The sequence below is a fragment of the Castor canadensis genome, chromosome 12 (assembly GCF_047511655.1).
Source record: "Castor canadensis chromosome 12, mCasCan1.hap1v2, whole genome shotgun sequence".
Classification (NCBI taxonomy): Eukaryota; Metazoa; Chordata; class Mammalia; order Rodentia; family Castoridae; genus Castor; species Castor canadensis.
Window position 1 is genome coordinate 12,609,536 of NC_133397.1, and position 21,922 is coordinate 12,631,457.

The following is a 21,922-nucleotide window of genomic DNA, read 5'->3' on the forward strand; positions in this document are numbered from 1 at the left end:
CAGGACACTTTAACCTTGCCCTTTGCCTTGTATAGCCATCACAGAAGTGGGATTATTCTTCGGCAAAGTGCAAATGGCACTCTTTTTTACTGCTCAGTTTGAGCAGTGATAAAAGCTATTATATTCCTAGGTTTTCCAACAGTTTGAGGGACACTTCTCTTAATGAAGGTAGCATGAGAAATGTTACAAATGAGGTAAAATATGGTTATAACCAGAAATTCTCCATTTTTGTTGCACACACAGGTTTTAATGATATCATTCATATTATCCACTTAATCTTCTATCACACACATATATATGAAACAGACTAAATTGTTAGAACTAAGATCATTTAAAGTAGATTCACTAAATTTTATCAAAACCAAGTGTAAATATGAAAAATCCAGACTTATCTCAACATTTAACATTACTTGGGATCATCCAAAACCAACCTAATATGTTCCTAGATTTTTGAAATTAGGCTTCAAATGCCATTTTTGACCTTATAGGAAAAGGGATAAAGAAAAGCATAGGTGAGCTAATATTAAATGCCTGCTTGCACTGAGATCTTTCTATGTGCCACTAAATTTAATCCTCACAATGATTATTTGTGGTACATTCCAGATGTCGTGGCTGTCCCTCTACGTCCACTCAGTGCCTAATCCATAGTACATCTACAAGCTGTCCATGCAGCCTTTGTAGGACTGACTCAGTGCTGCTCTAGGGTTTGGTCCTAACAGAATCAGATCATCCAGGGAAATCTCATTCTGCTCCACACAGTGATCAGTTCAGAGGATAATTCTGGCTGGACCTAATTAGCACCTGGCAAATCAGAGACCTAAGGATTGGCTGAGCACAGAGTTAGAACTTTGGTGCTTGTGAAGAGCTCTCTCTTTCTATCTGGCTGGAAGTAACACAGCCCCCCATTACTGCTGGGCATCATCATGCAACTTTCACCAGCAAAGTGTCTTATGATGAAGTTAACATCACAGGCAACAGCGCTTTTCTCTGCAAAGAAGTGGGTTCCTTGACAGCAGCCACTGCTGGAGTAACAAACCCTGAAGTCAGCCTCACTTCGTACTCACATGAACCAGTGAATTTTCTGGTCAGTTAAGATAACTTTAACTGGATTTTTACTTGTAATTTAAGAAAACATTCTTAAATTAATTGCTATTTATACAGTAGGGATTACTGTGCCCTATTAAATAAAGAGGAGAAAACAGCCCAGAAGACAGAGTAACTTTCACAAGGTCAAACCTGAGTGGGCACTCAGGAAGATCGGACATCACTAAAGACTTACAGTTGAAACATAAATGACTGTAGAACTATGAAGCCTGCCAGAAAGAGAAGAGAATTTCAGGAGGGATATTATTTTCGGACTCCTTCCCCCCACACACTTTTTTCTTATAAAAATATGCTTTAATATTGGGTGCATATTATTCTGAGACAGTTTACTTATTCCTCTGTTTTCCCCAAGATTTGCATCAAGTGAGAATTTAGAACCCACATGCTTCAAGGGAAGGAGGAAGGTGCTCCTTTTTCCAGCATATTAATGAAGACGCCTGTGAGAGCTGCAGAAACACACCAACAGCTCAGCATCCCGCCAGGTTCCTCCTCAGGAGCAGAAGGCATTATCATTTGTGATTGTACTGTGCACATGGTCTTTTGGCCAATTTTCAACCTCTTACTAAATTATTACCTTAGTCAATTTGAAATAATTTCCCAGCACAAACCAAATGAGTTTTCAGCTTGCCAGTCAGGCCAATAATCACGATCACCCCAGATGGGCTTTTGCAGCCAAATTTCTAAAGCAAGGGAGGGAGCAGAAAGCAAGACTTTAGGAGCAGGCTTATATGTGAATCCTGATTTTGTTGCATTGAACTCAGAAAACACTGAAGTAGTTATTTAACTTTCTTGGGACTTGATTTTTTTAAATTTTTTATAGAAGTAATACAATTACTTATTTTATAGTGCCACTGTGACAATCCACTCCAGGGAGATGGAAGAAAAATCATTCCCCTAATCAGGCGTGGCCTGAATAACTAGGACAGACTTTTGGAACCATTAGCTCCTTATTATTATACTGAAAGATTTTTGAAGGCCAAGTTTTAGCCTTCTACAGGTCACAATACTAGAATGAATACCATACCCATAATTCCCTTTTCAGGAAACAGCCAGAAGGAGACTATTATAGATACATTACCTGCTGGCAACAGCTGATGGGACCAGTAACTTGTATACAATGAAAGGCAGCCATGCAAAGACTGACCCATGACCTATGAAGCAGCTAGTCCCAGAGCTCTGTTCCAAATGGCTCTGCATTGGAAAGTGCCACAACCACTAAACAGGCCGCTCTCTTGGGAAATTTTAATGTGATCATGTGTGCAGGTGAAGGCAGAGTGAGCAGGCTCACCTTGTAGTCATGACTTGTCACTTGCTTGGGAAGCCTTGCTCATGGGGGATGGCTTCCTTTCACTCTGTCAGTGTGGACATTTTGTTATTCTTACTAGAAAGTCCCACTAACTAAATGACCAGTGTGTGGATTCCCGACTGCCTGAAAGAACCTAACTCTAAAGCATGAGTGCACTAGCATCGTTGCCCTAGGAAGAGAAATGTGACTGTCCATTCTTCAGCCTCCGAGCTTGCATTTATTTCTAACCCCCGTGGGATGGGAAAGGTCTTTAATGGTTATTCTGTGCCGTGCATCTATTTACAAAGGAGATCTATGAGGCTGAGGCTGATCACCAGGTCTTGCCAACTGACCCTTTCAAATGCTCTCCACATGTAGCCATTTCTAGGAACAATAGCACCTGAGATTTGTTTCCCACTATTGTCCTCCAGCCGCCTGGCTATTCTCTACAACATACATACTGCTTTCTGTTGTTAAGTCAGATTACTTGAAGTACAGTGAACATGGGAAAGTCTAAATGAACTTTTAAGATAGAGAAAAAGTATTTATATTCACAGCTTGTTTAGAACACAACAGACATAGGGTCGTGTCGGCTCTGTTGGTTATAGCTAGTGTACCGGGGAAAATTCTTTAACTGCTTTGACTCTTTAATCCACAGTGCATAAAATAGGGGTGTGCTCATCCATCCAGCATAATTGCAAAGAAAGTTAGTAAAATGAGGTATATAAGACAGCAGGCACACCCAACCCACTCAAATTCTACTTGCCTTCCACACCCTGAGGCAGGATAGACAGATGAGGTAAAAGGGAAATTAAAAATAATAAATATTAGGGCTGGTTGAGGTGGTCCATACCTGTAATCCCAGCTACTCTGGACGACAGTAGCCTGAGGGTAGCCTGGGCAAAAAACATTCAGATCCTATCCAAAAAAATAACTAAAGCAAAAAAAGGGCTGGGTGCATGGCTCAAGGCCTTAGCAAGCATGAGGGCCTGAGTTTAAGCCCAGTACCACACACACAAAAAAATAATAATAAATATTAAGAGGGCCAAATTAAAACACAACCAGAAAGCAAAAGCTAAGAATTCAGGGCAGCAAGCTCTCCTCTAATCACCTCCGTTTAGATGTTAAGATACAAGAACCAGGAGACTTACACAGGCACTCTGCATCAGCAGACTCTGAATAGGCAGAGGGAGAGAAAATTAAAGGGTGTGTTTGGCTAATGGAAGTCCTGAAACTCATAGTGATTGTCCCCGTGTTTTGGGTAAGCCTAGACCACATCTCCATGTTTTAGATTAGTAATAAAACCTACCTTGGCCATGTTTGGGGTGATGGACCCACCCTGAACCCACTGTCTCTAATGACTAGCGGTTCTTAGACTTCCAGACCGTGAGCAGTCCTCAGCTAATTATAAAGACCAGAAATAAGAACCACCATTGTGAGTCTTCTTCACTTCCATTTCCTGCAGAGCCAGCAGGAACTGTTTCTCTCTCTCCTTATTTGTCCCTACTTTATCCTCATTTTACTAAAATAAACCCATGCTAAACTTTCACCTTTAGAGACGCTCCTTTTTTTGTGAGACCTCTGGAAATGCTTTTCACTGTGGGTTTCAGCTCCTACCATTTGCATGGAAACTGGGAAGCTTGAGGTACCCCCTCGTCCTTTTCCTCCCTCCATAACAATCCTTAAATTGCCCTTTCCCTACTTAATTCCACCATTCACAAGTATGCATTTACTTCTTGTTTTCTCTCCACAACATATTCAAGTTTCTTTGCTTGCCTTTTGGGGGAGTCTTCATAATGTATGGTCCATTTGAGCCAAACTGTCCAACTTACAGAGAGATCATTTTGCCTGTAGGGATTTAATTTTGTCCTGGACCTAACCTACATGGTTATTTCAAGCTAAACAACCCCTTTTTTCTTCACAGTTCCTAAAGCAGAATCATGTTATGCAGTCAACATCAAATTTGGAATGAGGACACCTGGGTTTGAAAAAGAGACTCGACAATTCTGCTGGTTAAACGGGGTAGTCACTTACCAGCAATCTAACTTTCAGACAGCACATGCTCAATATTTACTTTCACAAGATATATGTGGCTATCAAATGACTTTGAGTATGAGAAAATTAGAATCCTCAAACTCAATGTTCTTTACTGCTGACTTATATTTTGTACTATGTTTTTATAAGACTTTTTGCCTTGTATTCCTAGATTTGTGAGCCCAATGGAAGGATGGATCAGGTTGTCAGTTTTCTCTGTAGGATTAGAATAGGACTCAGTAACAACAAAAGCAGCAGCACACCATGAATTTTTTAAAAAACAACAGTACCAACATCTGTTTTAATATTTACTATGGCTCATGCATGATTCAAATCACTACAACTCTAGTACTAAGCCATTTAGGTAAGGAAACTAATATTTGTTCAACACAATACAGAAATGCCTGGATTGAAAAGGGAAAATTCCAACATTTTTATGAATGTGTCAATCTGAATGATGATTAAAAACAAGGTACTTGACAAGAGCGGAGCAAAAGTAGAGGAGAATCTTAGTAAATGGCAGCTCCATGGCTACTGTTGTTCAGTCTTGATAATGTCCTGAATTGCTAACTTTTCCCTTCATATCTCACATCAATCCATCAGCTAGTCCCCCTCAGCTCTATTCAGAATTTGACCATTCCTCACCACTTTCACTGCTACCACACTAATCCAAACTACCCTCGTGTTTTACAATAGTTTCCCCTTATCCAAGGTTTCATTTTCTATGTCTTCAGCTACCCAAGGCCAAAAAATGGATTGAAAATATTAAGTGGAAAGTTCTAGAAATAGTTCTCAAGTTTTAAACATCCTTTGTTACTTACAGTATATTGTGTTAATTGTTCTACTTTATTACCAGCAATTGTTGCCTTTGTATAATTTATAAGCTAAGCTTTATCATAAGCATGTATATACACAAGAAAAACATAGTATATAAAGAGTTCATTGAGATCTGCTGTTTCAGACATCCATTGAGGGTCTAGAATGTATCTTCCATGGAATGAAGGGGATTACCATACCTGGACAACTGCAACGACCTCCTGATTGGCCTATTTCCTTCTGCCACTGTTATCTATAAAATTTTCAACATAGCAGCGAGTGATCCTGTTAAAATACCAGCTCAGATCAAAACTCTGCAGTCGCTTCTCATTCATACAAGGCCCTATTCAAGTTGGTCCTATCTCCTAATATCTCTCTGACCTGATCTTATCTCCCATTCTCTTCTCTCTCATTCTAGGTCAGCACTGTCCTTCTTTTTCTCATATGATCCCAGCATGTTCCCTATCAGAGACTCTACACTACCTATTTTATCTTCTGTTTGTTGGTGACTTACTTCCCTAAGGTCTTTGCTCAGTCTTCTTTGGTCATCTTATTATACATTGCAGCAATCCTGTCACCCTTCATTCCTGCGTCCTTCCCCAGTTTATTCTTCACTTGTATTTATTACCATTTCACATGCTTGAACTTAATTGTTGTGTTTATTTTCTAGTTTTAGCTTATACTTTTCCCTAGTATACATTCCCTAATGCCACAGATATTTGTCTATCCTGCTAAGTGCTATATACCTAGCAGTGAGAACAATTCCTGACATGCAGTAGTTATGTATTAGTTATACATTGTTGTACAACAAATCAACCAAATCAGAAGTTTAAAATACTTATCATCTCACCATTTCTGTGAATCATGAATCTGGGAATGGCTTAGATAGGTGGCTTGGGTCTAAAGTGTTTCATGGGGTTACAATCAAACTTCCGGTTAGGATTGTAGTTCCAGCTGATGTCTTGATTGCGGTAGTAGAAAGACACTTAACTGCCATGCTTATTCTCATGGTTGTTAGCAGCTCTGATCCTCTGTCATGTGGGCCTCTGTACTGCTCAAAACATGGCAGAAGATTCCCCAAAGTGAGGGAGAGAGAATACCCAAACAGAAGCCACAGTCTTTGGGTAACCTAATTTTGCAAGTGGCATCCCATTACCCCTCTATTTGTTGGAGGGACATCAGGAAGTCTGCCCATATTCTAGGACAGGAGATCACACAAAGGTTTAAATACTAGCAGGTGGAACCACTGAGAACCATCTTAGAGAATACCAATACCAGAGTTCAATAAAGACTTGCTCAATGAATGAACAAACTGACAATGACACACTTGAAAAAAAGAAGATCTAAGCCAAATGGGAAAATCAGACACTGACTTCTCTAAGAAGTTACGGATTTTTTACTTTGAAGAAATGGAAAAAAGGGTAAGTTAAACAAATAACCAACTTCTGAAGTACCAGTAATCCTGTGTGAAACCTGTAACAGAAGAGCCTTTCCTTTCTTCACAGTCTTATAAAAGAAGGTGCTTTTTCTCAGGTCTGCTTGAATTTAAGAGTAAATTATGTTACAACATATCAAGCTTCAAAGGTTGTATTCTCCTTCAAGTATTCTCCTTGCTCCCATTTATTTTGTGCCTTTGGCAATCATACTGGGAAAGACAATTCCTTTTTAACTCTGCTCTCCTATGCTTATCTCCTAAGCTGGTGGTTATTTGCATTTTTGTCAAGATAGGATATGCTTATTGAACTAAACTTTCACCTTTAAAACTGAAAGGAACAATTTTTAAAAGTATAAGTATTTAAGTATAGGAATGGAAGCCCAATGTCTACAATAACAACATACATGAGCTAGCTGAAGGTCAAGTGAAAGCAGTATACATTGCACATTTAAAAACCTTGAAAATGTCATTATAAGCTACCATAATTAACAAATATATGCCTGAAATACAGAGGCACTCAATAAATACTTATTATGTCTTTTTGCACATGTAGAATTAATGCCCTAGTAATATTTCCTCTATTAAATTATAGTTCATTTGCTATGCAGGTATGCATAGATCTCAATATGCTATGAGCTCCTTGATGGCAAGGATCAGGATATCTTTCAGTTGTTTAGAAACCTAGAATAAAGAAAATGAAAAGGTTCATAAATATACATTTCCTAAAAGTATTTGGAATGAATAAAGTTCATCCAGTTCAGAATAAAAGGAATCAATGTCTATATCAAAACAAGACCAATGGGCAAAGTACTTAAAGAGTTAAAAAAATTATGATTTAACATTCAGTAAACTTGGCACCCAGAGGAAACATCTGTAATACTTCCATAGTTGAATTCAGTGTGATTATAAAACAGCAACAGCTGCCATACAATTTAAGGGCAGATAGGCTAAAATATGAACATACTACTTTCTACTAAGGAACAGGACCTTTAAGACAAGTATGGGTTAGATATGTATCTTTTCTATTTAAGAAATTGTCTATCAACAAGATATGTATTGTATATGACAGTATATTTCAGCTTTGATAATCGTTTTCAATGATTTTCTTTTTACTGTATTTCCATTTTGGTCTTAACTACAGTCCTTTTATAAGGCCATAATGAGCCTGTAAATTCTTTAAACCTTATTGTATGTAGAGGTGAGCAATTATTGACCTCAAAGGTGTCCGCATTCCTAATCCCTGGGATCAAGGAATATGTTATCTTATGTGGGAAAGGAACACTGCAGACATGATTAATGTGAGTAATGGACCCTGAGAGGAGGGATAACCCTGAATGATTCTGGTGGGCCCAATCTAATAACTTGAGTCCTTAAAGAAGAGAACCTGTCCTGGATTTGGTCAAAGAGAAAGATGTGAAGATGGAAGGGTCAGATAAATGTAAGTGTGCTGGCTTTGAAGGCAAAAGAGAAGGACCATGAGCGAAGGAATGAGGGCAGCCTTTAGATATTACAAAAGGCAAAGTAATGGATTCTCCCCTACAGCCTCCAGGAAGTAAGGTAACCTTACCTATACCTTGATTTTAGCCAGTGAAGTTCTTCTCTGAAATCCAACCTATAGAAGTATAAGACAATAAACCTGTGCTGGGTAAGCCACTAAATATCTTTTTAAGCAGCACACATATAAAATCAAGGAGAAAGCGATTAGAACTGGAAAACATGTAATCCTGATTATTTGAAGAATAAAGAAGAAATGAAAGCTGGATGCCAATGGCTCATGCCTGTGATCCTAGCTACTCAGGAGCCAGAGATCAGTAGGATCCTGGTTCGAAGCCAGCCCAGGCAAATAGTTTGAGAGACCCTATTTAACCATCACAAAAAAAGGGCTGGTGGTGTGGCTCAAGGTGTAGGTCCCCAGTATTGAGAAAAAAAAAAAAAGAAGAAGAGAAAGAAATGGACGGAACTCAGAGGAGATATGGTTATTTTTATTCCATCATGGAGGAGGAAACTCTATTTCTTTGTTGTTACAGAAAGGAAGACACATGCAACAGGCAGATGTGGACTCCAGATAAGAGAATAACACAGAGCATATCCAATAAATGAACAAGTTGCCTCAGAAAACTAGGTTCCTGTCTAAGGAAGAAAATAATTGTCATTTGCTGAAGAACTCTAAAACCTGAACAGATAAAGCTAGAAGTGGAATTCTGGCTCAGCTACCAACTTCCTACTGACCTTGAATAAATTACTTAACGTGTAATCTTCAGCTTACACATGTCTAAATGGAGATTGTAATACATATGTTTCAGGGCTGTTGTGATGTTTACTGGAGATAAGTATGCAGCCAGTGCCTGGTACATAATACGTGAGCAATAAATGGTAGCTATTCCTAGTACATTATATAGCACGCACTATGATTTCTGTGAAAGACAGATAACCTCTTAAGTCTTACAATTTATTGTTAGTTTAACATCCATGTGGGTATGTTTGGGGGAACTATTTTCTCCTTTTGTGGAGTACCTACCTTGGTCCATAAAGCAAGAACTTTGCTCTATGGGTCCCATACGCTTCATTTTTCACTCTCCCACTTCTCAGGAGAGCAGGAATGGCATCTGATTAGTAACATTGGAAGAAAACTGATGAAGAGTGGCTAGTCCTGTCCTTTTCCTATAGGATCTATATGACTGCAAGAAAAGTACTCTTCTGACACTCATATCCTTCAGTGGTAACCATTTGTGGGTAGGGCCAGACTTCCACTTTAGAGCAGCGAATCTGTCTAACATACTTATGTGGCTACAGAGTGTTTGAAAGTGGCTAGTCTGAGATGATGTATCCTGCAAGTACATACTACACTTTCAAAAACTGGTTAAAAACAATTCAAAATATATCATTAATATACTGATTGCATGTTTTAGGTTTTAAAATGAGGCTGTTAGAAAATTTCAAACAGCACAGCTGTCCCATTATAGTTCTATCAGACAATATTAATCTGGAGCCTCCTCTCCAGGGCCCATGAATAGGAGGCAGTCCATCTGACAAAGCAGGTGTGTGCTGTTGACCTGCCTAAGTGCCTGCAGGTAGTGTGAAGATCTAGTGCAGGGCTGGAACGAGGAAGGCTGATATGCACAATCAAAGCACAGTCTCTCATCCAAGTCTACCAATAATAATGAAATTTTTATCTGATTCCTCTATCTTTTGAGTGATGGTAGCTTGAGAAAGGACGACCAGATTTTTTTTTTTATTCTTCCCCCTATAAAACCCCAAAGATATGACAGAACTATTTCTATTCCCACAGAAATGGCACAGACACAAAATCCAATGAAGAACACAGAGCAGAGGAGATGGTCTTCTTTGGTTTCTTAGGGGGACAGGTTTCAGAAGCATCTACACTGATTTCAGTTGAGAGATCTCTTTTTCAGCTAACACAATGTGGGCCTGAGTAGAAAACTGCCCGAGGAAGCAGGTTTCTCAGTCAAGTGGCATTCCACAACACAAAGACAGTAACCACTGTGGCACTCAATTGAGAGGAGTACAAGGCACAAATGAGAAAATGGAAATTGGGATGGAATAATTACTACAGACAGGCATATACAAAACGAATTGTCTTTGACAGAGATGGCAGAATAGATGGAAAGATTTCCTTTCCACCATGGAAAACATATGTCACAGTCAACCTCTTGATGGGAGACTTTCTAACCAATCTCTGGACAATTGGCCTAACCTAATACTCTAGTAAAGCTAAACCAACAAAGACTTTCCTCTGCCTATTCCTCTCCTCTCATACCACTAAGCCACTTCTATGAGCTCCACTAATGTGTGTTTGAACTTGAGTAAGAACAGGGTTCTGTGAACCTGGTTTTTCCGAGTTACTGCTTTATGGCCAGTGATTTGCTACAGTTTTCTAAATTGCATGGATATGGAGCTAATACTGACACATTTTAATTTTTTTTCTATTATCCTTTGAGAATCTTTAAAAATGATGAAAAATTTGGTATAGGTTTAATTTAACTTTAGATTTGCTGCAGAAGCTATGCCACTGAGGTGAAAGAAGGCATATTCTGCTGAAAGAAACTTACTTCTTCCCAGACACATAAACCAGACTTTTGCAGCCAAGATGGAACAGACTCTAGGAAAAATAATACATGTGCCTTATTTTTGTTGAACAAATAAATTTTGGATTTTGATTTAGCTGAACTTTAACTAAAAGGGCAAGAGAACTTGATTTTTAGGCTGCTAATTTTTCCCTGAGAATTTAATATGGGAATTGAAAGTTGGGGCATTTTAAAGTTGCTGACCTGTAGAATTTGGCATATTTTCTACCCTCACTAAGCTCAAGCATGTGGCTTCTGATGAATTTTATTCATCAATGTAGTTGGCCAAAATTAGAGAATGAATTGTCTACTTAGACCACAGGGGGTCAGAAGAAAGTGCTCTCCTGACCTTTAGAGCTTTCTGGAAGCAGAGGATGAACTGCTCTCTACTGAACTCAGGAGGATACCCCACAAAACTAGCAGGTGTGGAGGACTGGGCCATGAAGTGAGCACAGGATCAGGCTGACAGATTGTCATTGTCTTTCTCTCCTGGTTGGCAAAACCTTTCACAATGAGCCTAATCAGTTAGGGGAACGTTTTCCACTATAGGGAGTACCTGCACTCCTGCCACTAAACAGAAAACTGGAGGAGGAAGGTATCTTTCTCCTTCTCGTCCATATTCTTCCACACAGGATGAGAACTGACTTAAAATAAGAGTGCCATGTGGCTACACCCTGTCAACAACCTGCCCATCTACCACAGGCACTCATTCTTGGCTTCCTTACAGAACTGCTTTCTGGAGCAGTTCTAAGTCAACCACTGGGCTGCAGATCCAGACCACACTCTCCATTCTAGCTCCTCCAACAATATTTATTATTTATTTATCATTGATACTTATTTCCATCTTTTTGAAGTCTAAGAATGAGTGTGAGTAAAGGAGGGAAGGAACTATAATAAGCATCACTTTAAAATTCCACTACATAAGGCCCTGGGGGACAAAAAATCACCTCTTGAGGATGAGAGGTTCAAAGAGTGTACCTGAGGAGCTACACCCTTACTCCAAACCTCTTTTGCCATATAACTCTCTCTTGCTTAGCTCTCTACTAATTTTGACCGACAATAAAAGATAATGATTTGTATGTGTGTGTATAACTGTAAAAACTATAAAGGTTAAAACTTATAAAGAGAAAAATACTGCATATTGCCATAGTTCATTTTCTTCAAATTGTTTATAACACTCTACATCTGGAAAGTTGACTAGAAATTAATGTCTTGTAAGAAAACTGAAATTTTAATATTATTGTTAACATTTGGATCATAATAAATGTCCCATAAAAGCTCACATGTTGAAGGGCAGTGCGGCAGTGCTCAGATGTGGGAGCACTGGAGACAACTGGATCATGGAGGCTGCAGATTAACCTACTCATGGGTTCATGCTTAATGGGTTGGGGGGAGGGAGGAGTCTGATTATAAAAGTGACTTGTCTCTTTTTGCTTCCCAGCAGCTATAAGGTGGGCAGCTCTGCTTCACTATGGCCTCCATGCCATGATGTTCTGCCTCATCACAGGCTAAGAGCAATGGAGCCAGCCAACCAGGGACTGACACCTCTGAAACTGTGCCAAAATACATCTCCTCCGAGCTGATTTTCTCAGCTATTTTGACACAGCAACAAATAGCTGACTAACACAGCTATTGCTCTGGCACTTACCATAATCTTCATTGTTCATTCTTATAAATATTTAGGAAGTAGAAATGATCTTCCAAGTAGACATCAGAGACAGCTGTGGTTTTAAAAGCAATACTCTGGCATGTGATTCTCCAAGTGTGGCCCATAAACTACCAAGAGTTCCAAGCCTCTCTTATGGAGTCTGCAAAGTCAAAATTGCCTTTGTAGTAACACTACAAGATATTATTTACCTTTTTCTGTTGTGTTGACATTTGTAATGAGGAGGGAAAAGCCATGGTGGGTGAAACTGTGAGAACTTAGCACAAATCAAACTATACTAAGAGTTACTACATTCTTCATTATCATTTTCACTTAAGAATGTTCTAGATGAAAAACTAAAAATATTAATTTTATTAAATATCAACCATTGGGTGCATATATTTTTAATATTCTTTGTGAAGAAATGAGATGTACAGACAAAGTATGTCAATGTATACAGGAAAATGAACTTGTGCAATTATTTCAATTGTGAGCTAAACTAAATGTTTTTTTGTACACAATACCACATTTTTGCTTGAAAGAACTGACAGACAAACTATGGCTATTCAGAGTTGGATATCTGACAGATGTTTTCCTCAAAGTGAACAAAGTGACCCTGCAACTTCAAGGAAAATAGAACGTAATATTTGTTTTCAATGATAAAATTTGAACTTTCAAGCAAAAATAAGAATCCCAGAAAACTCCTGTAAGCTTGACAGAATTCCAATACAGAAAGACTTATTTGATGAGGTTGCTGTTCATATTAATGCATGTGATTTTTCTGGTATTGTATAATGCAATGTATCAACATTTGAATTATCTGCATAGTTCAGTGAACAAATATTTCCAAATGCCTACTAATACTGTATTATGAAACCATACCTAGGTAAGTGATCCTTTCAAAGGCTAGACCAATGGTATTAGTGTAACAGGGTACCAAAACTTCAATAATATTTTTTTTCAGATTCTACACTGCAACTAATCATTAAGAATCTACAACTTTTTGAGTTTCAGTATAGTATTGAAGTACACCCCAAATTACAGGCTGTTAAGATAACTCATTTTTCCCAACCTAGTATCTGTATAAGGCTGGATTTTCTTCATGAACTTAAATCAAATTTAACTTCTAATTTGATAATATTTACAGATGTAACCTACGTTTAAAAAGGGCCTTATGGTCCTCAATAATTTTTAAGAACGCTTGCCTAGTAAGTACAAAGCCCTGAGTTCAATACCCAGTACCATCATAAATACATACATGCAAACATACGTACATATACCTATTTAAGTAAATGAATGGAAGTTAAGGCATCCTGAGATTAAAAGGTTTGAGAACCTATACTCCATGATAATGAGTATTTAAGTGATTACTTAAAGAGTGACTAAACTATACTAGGAAGCAGGAATTAAAGACAAAAGGCACCATCCTTGCCCTTGAACTACCTCGATGTAGTTTAGCTGTCTTGCCATGTATTGCCCTCTGCTATGTGCTGACACAGCAGAAAGGCCTCAAGCAGCTGCTGAACAGAAGCTGGCACCATGCTCTTGACTTCCCAGGCTTTAGAAGTGAAGAAAAAAAAAACAAAACTAAACATTAAAACAAAAAAACAGCTAATGAATGGCAAAAAGAACAGCAAGCTGAATCACAGTGTCGGGATGTGTAGATTACTCACCTCAGGAACCGGCATGGTGATATCCACCTATAATTCCAACACTCAGAAAGCTCAGGAAGGAGGATCATAAGTTCAAGGCAGCCCTCGACTTCCAGGCTAGTGTGAGCGACCATAGCAAGACAATGTCTTGCCTCCCCCTACCATAGAACTAGTTGCAAGAAATGAAGGCAAAAAACAACTCAGGGAGTTGATAAAAAGGAATACTGAGATTCAGGTTGCCTACATCTAAAAAATCATGAAACAAAACAAACTGTTGCTAGAGGAGACTGAGGTAACAGGAGAGTGGTCCTTTTGTTCTGGAGCACTGGCACATATCTAGCACAATGCCAGCCACATGACCTAGCAGTATTTGTGAATGCAAAGTGAGTTGAACTGAACTGAATTACAGCTTTGGAGTAAGCCCTCAGCATTCCTGTGTTCCCAGCTAGTGAAGAAAGCAGTGCTCTTATCTTGTTGAGCAGCTAACCTTGAGAAATTCTGATTTCTAATCCAGCTGACAAGAACTCCTGATATGTAATGACTGCTCTTACAGAAACTAAGGATGAGAACTGAATTTGTATGGAGAATGAAATATTCTTTAAAAAGTAGCAGCAGAAACTTGAGGGAGAAATTGGATAAGGATACAAATATGAAACAGGATAAACTAAACATGCTCTCTGAGCTGCAAAGGCCAGTGACTTTGCACATCTTTAAGACCTTAGACAGATGCTAAGACAGCATGAAAAGGTCATCACTGAAGGTCATCTAGAGGAGAAGAGGACCAAGAAGAAAACAAAGCAGGACAACTTGGAATTAAAAGAGCATGAGAAAGCTCCACATCTCATGGCAAGGCCCTGTGACACAGAAGGCAACCAGTGGGTTCAAATTGCCAAATAAAGAGAAAGATGATAGTACAGATTAAAAGGTAAAGGCAACGATAAGTATGAGTGGCAAAGCAAGATGCAGCCAAGTTAGCTTTGGTCCCTTTCTCTGGAATTCTGGGAAGACTTCGAGGGAGTAGAAACATTTTGTAGCATCACAGATCACTCATCTACTGGCTAGTTGGGCCTTCCCAGGTGAAGCCTGATGATTTCACTTTAACTACATATTAGTTTTCAAACCCTGAGTTAGGATTATATCATTGACTTAGGGTTTGCTCCTATTTAAAATTTTGCTAGGAAGAAGTATAGCCTTGTGAATAGTTCTCTTATTCTTTCTCTTTAGAAAAACAAACCAGTTCATAGGCTTAGTTACAGCATTAAAACTTGTAATCACCCAAATTTGACTACAGTGGGAAAATTATGAACACAGTAGTGTTCAGCAGAAGTTGAGGATGATGTTTATAAAGTGTTACTACAGGGTGGGTTCTGGACGTTCCTCAAAAGCCTATGGGCTTCAGAGGCCCAGATTTGTTGCCAATTTGGCACTACTGGGAAGTGGTGGAAACATGGGGCCTAGTGGGGCCGTCAGGTCACAGGGCAGTATCCTCGGAGAACAAGTGCAACCCTAGTCTCTTCCTCTTTTTCCCTTTTCTTCCTGGTCTCGAGGTATGCACCTTTGCTCCCCCACACACTGGGTGCTACCTGACCCCAGGCCCAAAGAAATGGGGTCAATTGATCATGCACCAGAACCTCCAAAACTACGAGGCAAAATAATCTTTTTCTCTTTAGAAGTTGATTATCTCAAATATTTGAAGCTAACCAACATAAGTGTCTGGTATAACATATAATCCAGTACAGTTTTAATAAATACTGGCTTCTAATTTTCTTTTTCTAAAAAAAAATCCAATTTCATTGGAAATATATGTCTCAATTATAATAATTTACAATTTTTTTTGCTGTTAATAAAAAACAAACTTTATTTTTAGTTTTGTACAAGTATATCCTTTGCAGCTTGATATCACCTCTGGCAGCTAATACCATGGATGGCACATAGCTAAGCCTAAATATTTCATGGTTCCATCTGAACCTATAGAAAACCCTTTTCATTCATGCATCAGGAAGTCAAATAGTATTTCAAGAAGTTAGGTAACATACTCCATCTCAACATTTTTACATGTTCCATTTTAATACACTTTCAACATATTACATAGGACTCAGGCACTACACTATGGTAAAAGATGTCTGCTGTCCTTAGGTACAAGATAGCACTAGCACTATAGAGACCCTTCTTCTAATTTAGACTTAAACTTGAGAAAAAAATTTTATTTTATTTTTAGTATTTAAGGTAAGTTTACTCTTAAATTTTCTATGCCAAATAGTTTTGAAAATATGATAAGGGAAGAAGCAGTAACTTCTTTCAAGAATTTAAATAATCACTATGAAGTAGAGATGCCCTTATGGTGTTTTCATAGCTCCAGAGGAAGAATCAAAAAGTACAAACAAAAAAAGAGATGGCAGGAGGTGAGAGACAGAGGGTAGCAGCTTAATTATCAACAGAAGTGATAGACAGAAGTCTGAAGGTCACAGCATGGGCTAGATGAGAGAATTTCAACATTTTTTTGTGTTCCAACTCAAAAGAGACAGAATACTAGCATGAGTGGAGCCCCTGGGTTTGATCCCAGTAGAGAGGGAGAGAGGAAGGAAAGTGGGGGGGGGGGGGGAGAAAGAGAGAGAGAGAGGGAGAGAGAGAGAGAGGGAGAGAGAGAACCTATGTCCCCATGAGAAACAGTGGTTTACAACTGCAATGAATCAGAAATGGCAGGAGCTACAACAGAGGGAAGCTGTGGGGTGGAATGAGGGGTTGGGAAATGCCTGTCTAATTCCAGATTGAGAGGCACTGGTAAAGATGCTTGAAGCCTTTTCAAATCCTATGATCACCTAAGGTGGGTTTTTGTTTTGTTTTGCTTTGTTTTGTTTTTGTGGTGTTAGGGTTTGAACTTGGCACTGCAATTGCTAGGCAGATGCTCTCCTCTTGAGCCACACTCCCAGCCCTTTTGCACTTTAGTTGTTTTTCAGTTAGGGTGACATGTTTTTGCCCAGGTCGTCCTTAGACTGTGATCCTTCTACCTTTGGCCTCCCTTGTATCTGGGATCACAGGTGTGTACTACCATGCTTGGTTTAATGATTGAAGATGGGGTTTTGCCACCTTTTTGTCTCAGCTGGCCTCGAATCCCAATCTTCCTGATCTCTACATCCTGAGTAACTGGGGTTACATTAGCTGGCTACTGTACCAAGTTGACCTGAGGGTCTTTAAAGAAGGATTCTATCAAACTTCTTGACAGCATTTCATAAATGACAGTAGTAATGTCTATGCACTTACCTACAAGATATAGCTGTATCAGCAGTCAAGCTGCCTTTAATTTTTTTTTTTACCAGTTTCCTGGATTCTAACCCACTAATTTACTCTTTCTCCATTTAATGAAAATATTCCTAATTGCTGAGCTGCACAAGCACTATAAGAGCAACTCTAACCTGACTCAGCCAAATAAAACAATTTAAATTTGCAGCAAATTAACTTTAAACATTTTAAGCCATTTCCCTTCTGCATATTGATCATCTCCAATGTCATGCAAATTCAGTCTCTTCCTACATGACATAATACCACTTGTAAATATTTTCTACGGAATTTTATGAATTCAGCTGATGCAAATGTTAACTCAATGATAGTTACCAGGAGTGCAGCACCTCCCCTGGAATATTTACCACAGACTGGGTACAAAATGCAGGCTTTGAGATATTTCTGTTTGAATTCTAGTATCTGAACAATTGTTTACTGTGTTTGTTATGCACTCTAGAATAAGCTTACCAGTTCTTTCTAAAAATTTGGTTTTGAGTTAAATGTGGGTACATATTTGAAAACAGCACACTGTGTATGAATAGCACACACTTATTTTACATTTTTAACATCATGTACAAGCTGTGGGAACATCTGGTGTTTTGCAAATTTGGGCAAATCCAGCTGCATTTCCTCTTCCAAATGTGTCCTCTGACATGTGTAGGCTATGTTTCACTTTGATTTTTACACCCTCTCTCTCTAGGACAGCATCGTGTAGTTACAAACATGCACTTAATCTAAACTTTATACTTTTCCCCTCTGATCAGAAAATGAAAAGCTTGCCAATTAATAAAAGAGGAAAAATACTGTAGGTAGACTAAATATATAAAATTAATTTTAAATGTAGCTGTTTCACCTCTCTAATTTGTCTGACTTGGTAGAAAACCAGCTCTCAATAACGGTCTACAAGAAAGAAATTTCTATGCTTATATTATAGCATATGAGCTAAGAGGAAGAAATCCAACCATTGAGAGACTCTATCAAGTCAGCTCTGCATCTTTTGTTCAGAAAAATACACACATGAGCACAAACAATTGTGCCATATATTTTCAGATGCTTGGCAGACATCTTGAAAGCATACAAGTAAGATTAGCTCAGGTGATGAGCATTGGCTATAATTTAAACATCAGACATAAACATCATAAATAGCAGATGAAACTACGTGAACTCTAGATGCCACTCGAACTTCACCAAGAGTAAAAACTGCTGCTGGAAGGTCTAAAACTGCTTAGACAAGATACCTCCACCTGAATGCTCACAATTAGCATACAGTTGGGCTGACAATTCCTGCCCTCACATAAAACATCTAAAACCCGCTTCAGCCTGAGGGTGGGCTAGGGGACTACCTTGGAAAAAAGGTTCCTTTATGGTCTTGGCTGATCTTGCTTGTCTAGCCCTTCAGCCAGTACCTAGGTCCCAGCTCTGGAGCCACTTCCTTGAATTTCAAATTCCCCAAGTGGCCCAGTTCCTTCCCAGAGATTACAACCTTCTTGGACTTTTTCATTTAGATATAGCCCTGCTGTGGACACTGCCCAGGACAGTCTGCTTCTGTGGGTCTGAAATACTTAAAGATACTTTGTGCTGACCTCTCAGAGGCAGCTCAGTTAAGTAAGTGGCTAGAAGAAAAGGCGATGGAGTAAATCTCTTCGAGCTTACATGGTGGCTCCTCATTATCAACTTTGCTTTGCCTAAAAATCAGTAAGAAAATTTCTCCCTCACTGTTTTCTCAGTCCAAGGAGGCAGAAATCTAACAGAGATTCTTGAGGCTATACCACAGGGTTGATGAGGAGCAGGTTCAGAGTTCTAAGTCAGACATCTACAATTCCAAACTTATGCTGTTTTCAAATATATCATGTTATCTTCCTTTAGAATTGTCCTTATTTTCTTTTTAAAACAATTAAGATGGTTGTCTCCTTTTTATAGCTGTGGTCATAAAATTTAAAACCAAGTTATTATTCAAATTACTTGGGTTGCAATAAGAAGAAAATGAAGAAGCCATTGGGTATCTATGAGTAGAGCAAAATCTAGCATCCTCCACGGAAGTTTGAACCTCTACCTATACCACCGCTAAAGGAGTTGCTTGCAAGTCTTTGCAACTATCCCATTTGCAGGATGATATTAGCCATAACAAAAACATTTGAGAGAAGACACTGGGCAAACTTGCTGACTTAGGGCAAGGAGAAGGCAGCAGTCAAGACAGGCAAGAGGAGACAAAAAGGGGCCTCCAAAGACAAAAGAGTTTTTCAGTACAGACAGAGATTTTCTATGAGACAGAGTCCTGGGTATAAGCAGGGGGAAACTGTTATTTGCTTAGCAGTGGTATCTGGGTATGAGTGAAGCTACACATTTCTGAAGACTTGAGAACAGGTATCAAGATGGAGTCAAAGGGCTCACAACAAAGTACAGAGCATTAGAAAATGTGACGTGCAGAGAAACTAAAGCAGATACCTTAAAAGCAACTGAGGCCAATAGGAGAAGGGGACCAGGAACTAGAGAAAAGGTTAGATCAAAAAGAATTAACCTAGAAGGTAACACACACGCACAGGAAATTAATATGAGTCAACTCCCTGTATAGCTATCCTTATCTCAACTAGCAAAAACCCTTGTTCCTTCCTATTATTGCTTATACTCTCTCTTCAACAAAATTAGAGATAAGGGCAAAATAGTTTCTGCTGGGTATTGAGGGGGTGGGGGGGAGAGGGAGGGGGCGGAGTGGGTGGTAAGGGAGGGGGTGGGGGCAGAGGGGAGAAATGACCCAAGCATTGCATGCACATATGAATAATAAAACAATAATAAAAAAAAAGAAAATGTGACGTGCAGGCTCATGGATAATTCTATCACCAAGTTATACACTGCGTAAATTAAGGTGAAATTTTTTAAGGGATCAATTTCTCCACAGCCAAATTGCTAGCCAGGTTCTGGATAAAGGTAAGGTGGGATGGGCAATGGAGTTTCTTTACCCTTGGTGAGTGGAAGAATAGGATGGTGTATTTACCATAAAGTGACATATTCAAGAGAACTATAATGTACAAAACGTACATGCAAATGAGCAGGCACATGACTTTTACTATTTGCGCATAGTCAACAGAAGAACATGATAGAAACTAAGACACATCCACCTTAGCCCCCCCACCCAAAAAGAAATGTCAAAGACATAATTGTTTTCCACTTCAAGAAAGGAAATAAAAACAAACCTAGGCAGGGCATGGTGGCTCACACCTATGATCCTAGCTACTCGAGAAGCGGAGATCAGGAGTTTTGAGGTCAGCCTCTACAAAAAGTGCACAAAATGCCATCTCATCCAGTAAAAAGCTGGGGATGGTGGCACATGCCTGTCACCTTCGCTGTGCAGGAAGTATAAATAGGAAAATCGCAGTTCAGGCCAGCCTAGGCATAAATGAGATGGTATCTCCAAAAGCAAAAAGGGCTGGAAATGTGGCTCACGTGCTAGACCACCTGCCTAGCAAGCCCAAGGGCCTGAGTTAAAAATCCTAGTACTGCCAAAATAATATCCAACCAAACCAAAAAAAAAAAGTCTGTAGACTATAAGCAATTTCCATTTTTTTCAAAAGCATTCTACTTGGAACTACTCTTCGAGTTACCTTGCTCACAGCTTTTGGAGAAAATGTAATTGCATCCACCATAGTGATGAGGTCACCCGGGTCAAGGCGGTCAAAATACTTCATGCAGACATCATAGGCACGAAGACATTCTAGGGAAGACTCTGGGACCTGCTTGAAGAGGTGAGGGTCTCCAGTCCAGAACAACTTTTGTAACCAAACAGTGTACAGAGAGCTTGGGGAAAGCATCTGTCCATCCTTTTTAGGGATTTTGGGAGCAAGTTTGGAAATAGATAAGATATTTTGACTTGAAAGCACTGGCTCCAATGCTTCAAGTGGACTTGTGCTTTCATCCGTCAACTTTTTATAATTAAGACCTATTGGGAAGAAAAGAAAAAAAATAGTAGGTAAGTGGTTCATCTCAATGTAAACATGCAGGTGCCCTCAAACACACACAGCCCTCTGCATGGCTAAATGAAAAGATCTACCAATCTATTCTAGACAGTTTAGGTTTTCATTCACAAGATCAGAGTCCTAGTCTCAGCATGAACCTTAATCAGCTGTGCAATCCTAGGCAGGTCATTCAACTTCTACGTTCCTCAGTTTCCTCATCTGGATTCTAGGGAAGACAGTATCTCCTTGCCTCTTTAATCATCCACAGCACCTCTGTCTTCCTCTATCTGTGCACTCGCCAAACTGCCTCATATTCAGTAGCTACTTAGCTAGCATTTCACCAGCTACTTTAAGGCAGTTATTGAACCTTACTTCTCACCACTGAGTAAACAACTGATCAACTGAACTACACTCTCACAACTGCTATGAATACCAAATGAATATAGAGTTGAAATTGCCATGTAAATGATAAAGCATTTTAGCAATTTAAGATGTACATCTTTAATTTCTCAGTTATGATCATAAGGATGCCATGTAAAGATTTCCATAATTTATCAAAGGTGAAAAGGCTCTTATTTTAAGTGTTTCATGCACATTTTAAATAGATAGGCTCCACCAAAGTAAAATTCAGCCAAAT

General features: G+C 39.0%; 1 protein-coding gene across 2 annotated transcripts in view; it reads right to left on the bottom strand.

Moving 5' to 3' along the window:
• Nucleotides 1-21,922, bottom strand: part of Nbas (NBAS subunit of NRZ tethering complex) — a 361,792-nt gene that overhangs the window by 65,289 nt on the left and 274,581 nt on the right. For both annotated transcript variants that reach the window (XM_020168280.2, XM_074049201.1), the window contains exon 44: nucleotides 20,935-21,269. In XM_020168280.2, the coding sequence (XP_020023869.2) occupies nucleotides 20,935-21,269 (335 nt within the window). The remainder of the gene's footprint in view (nucleotides 1-20,934; nucleotides 21,270-21,922) is intronic.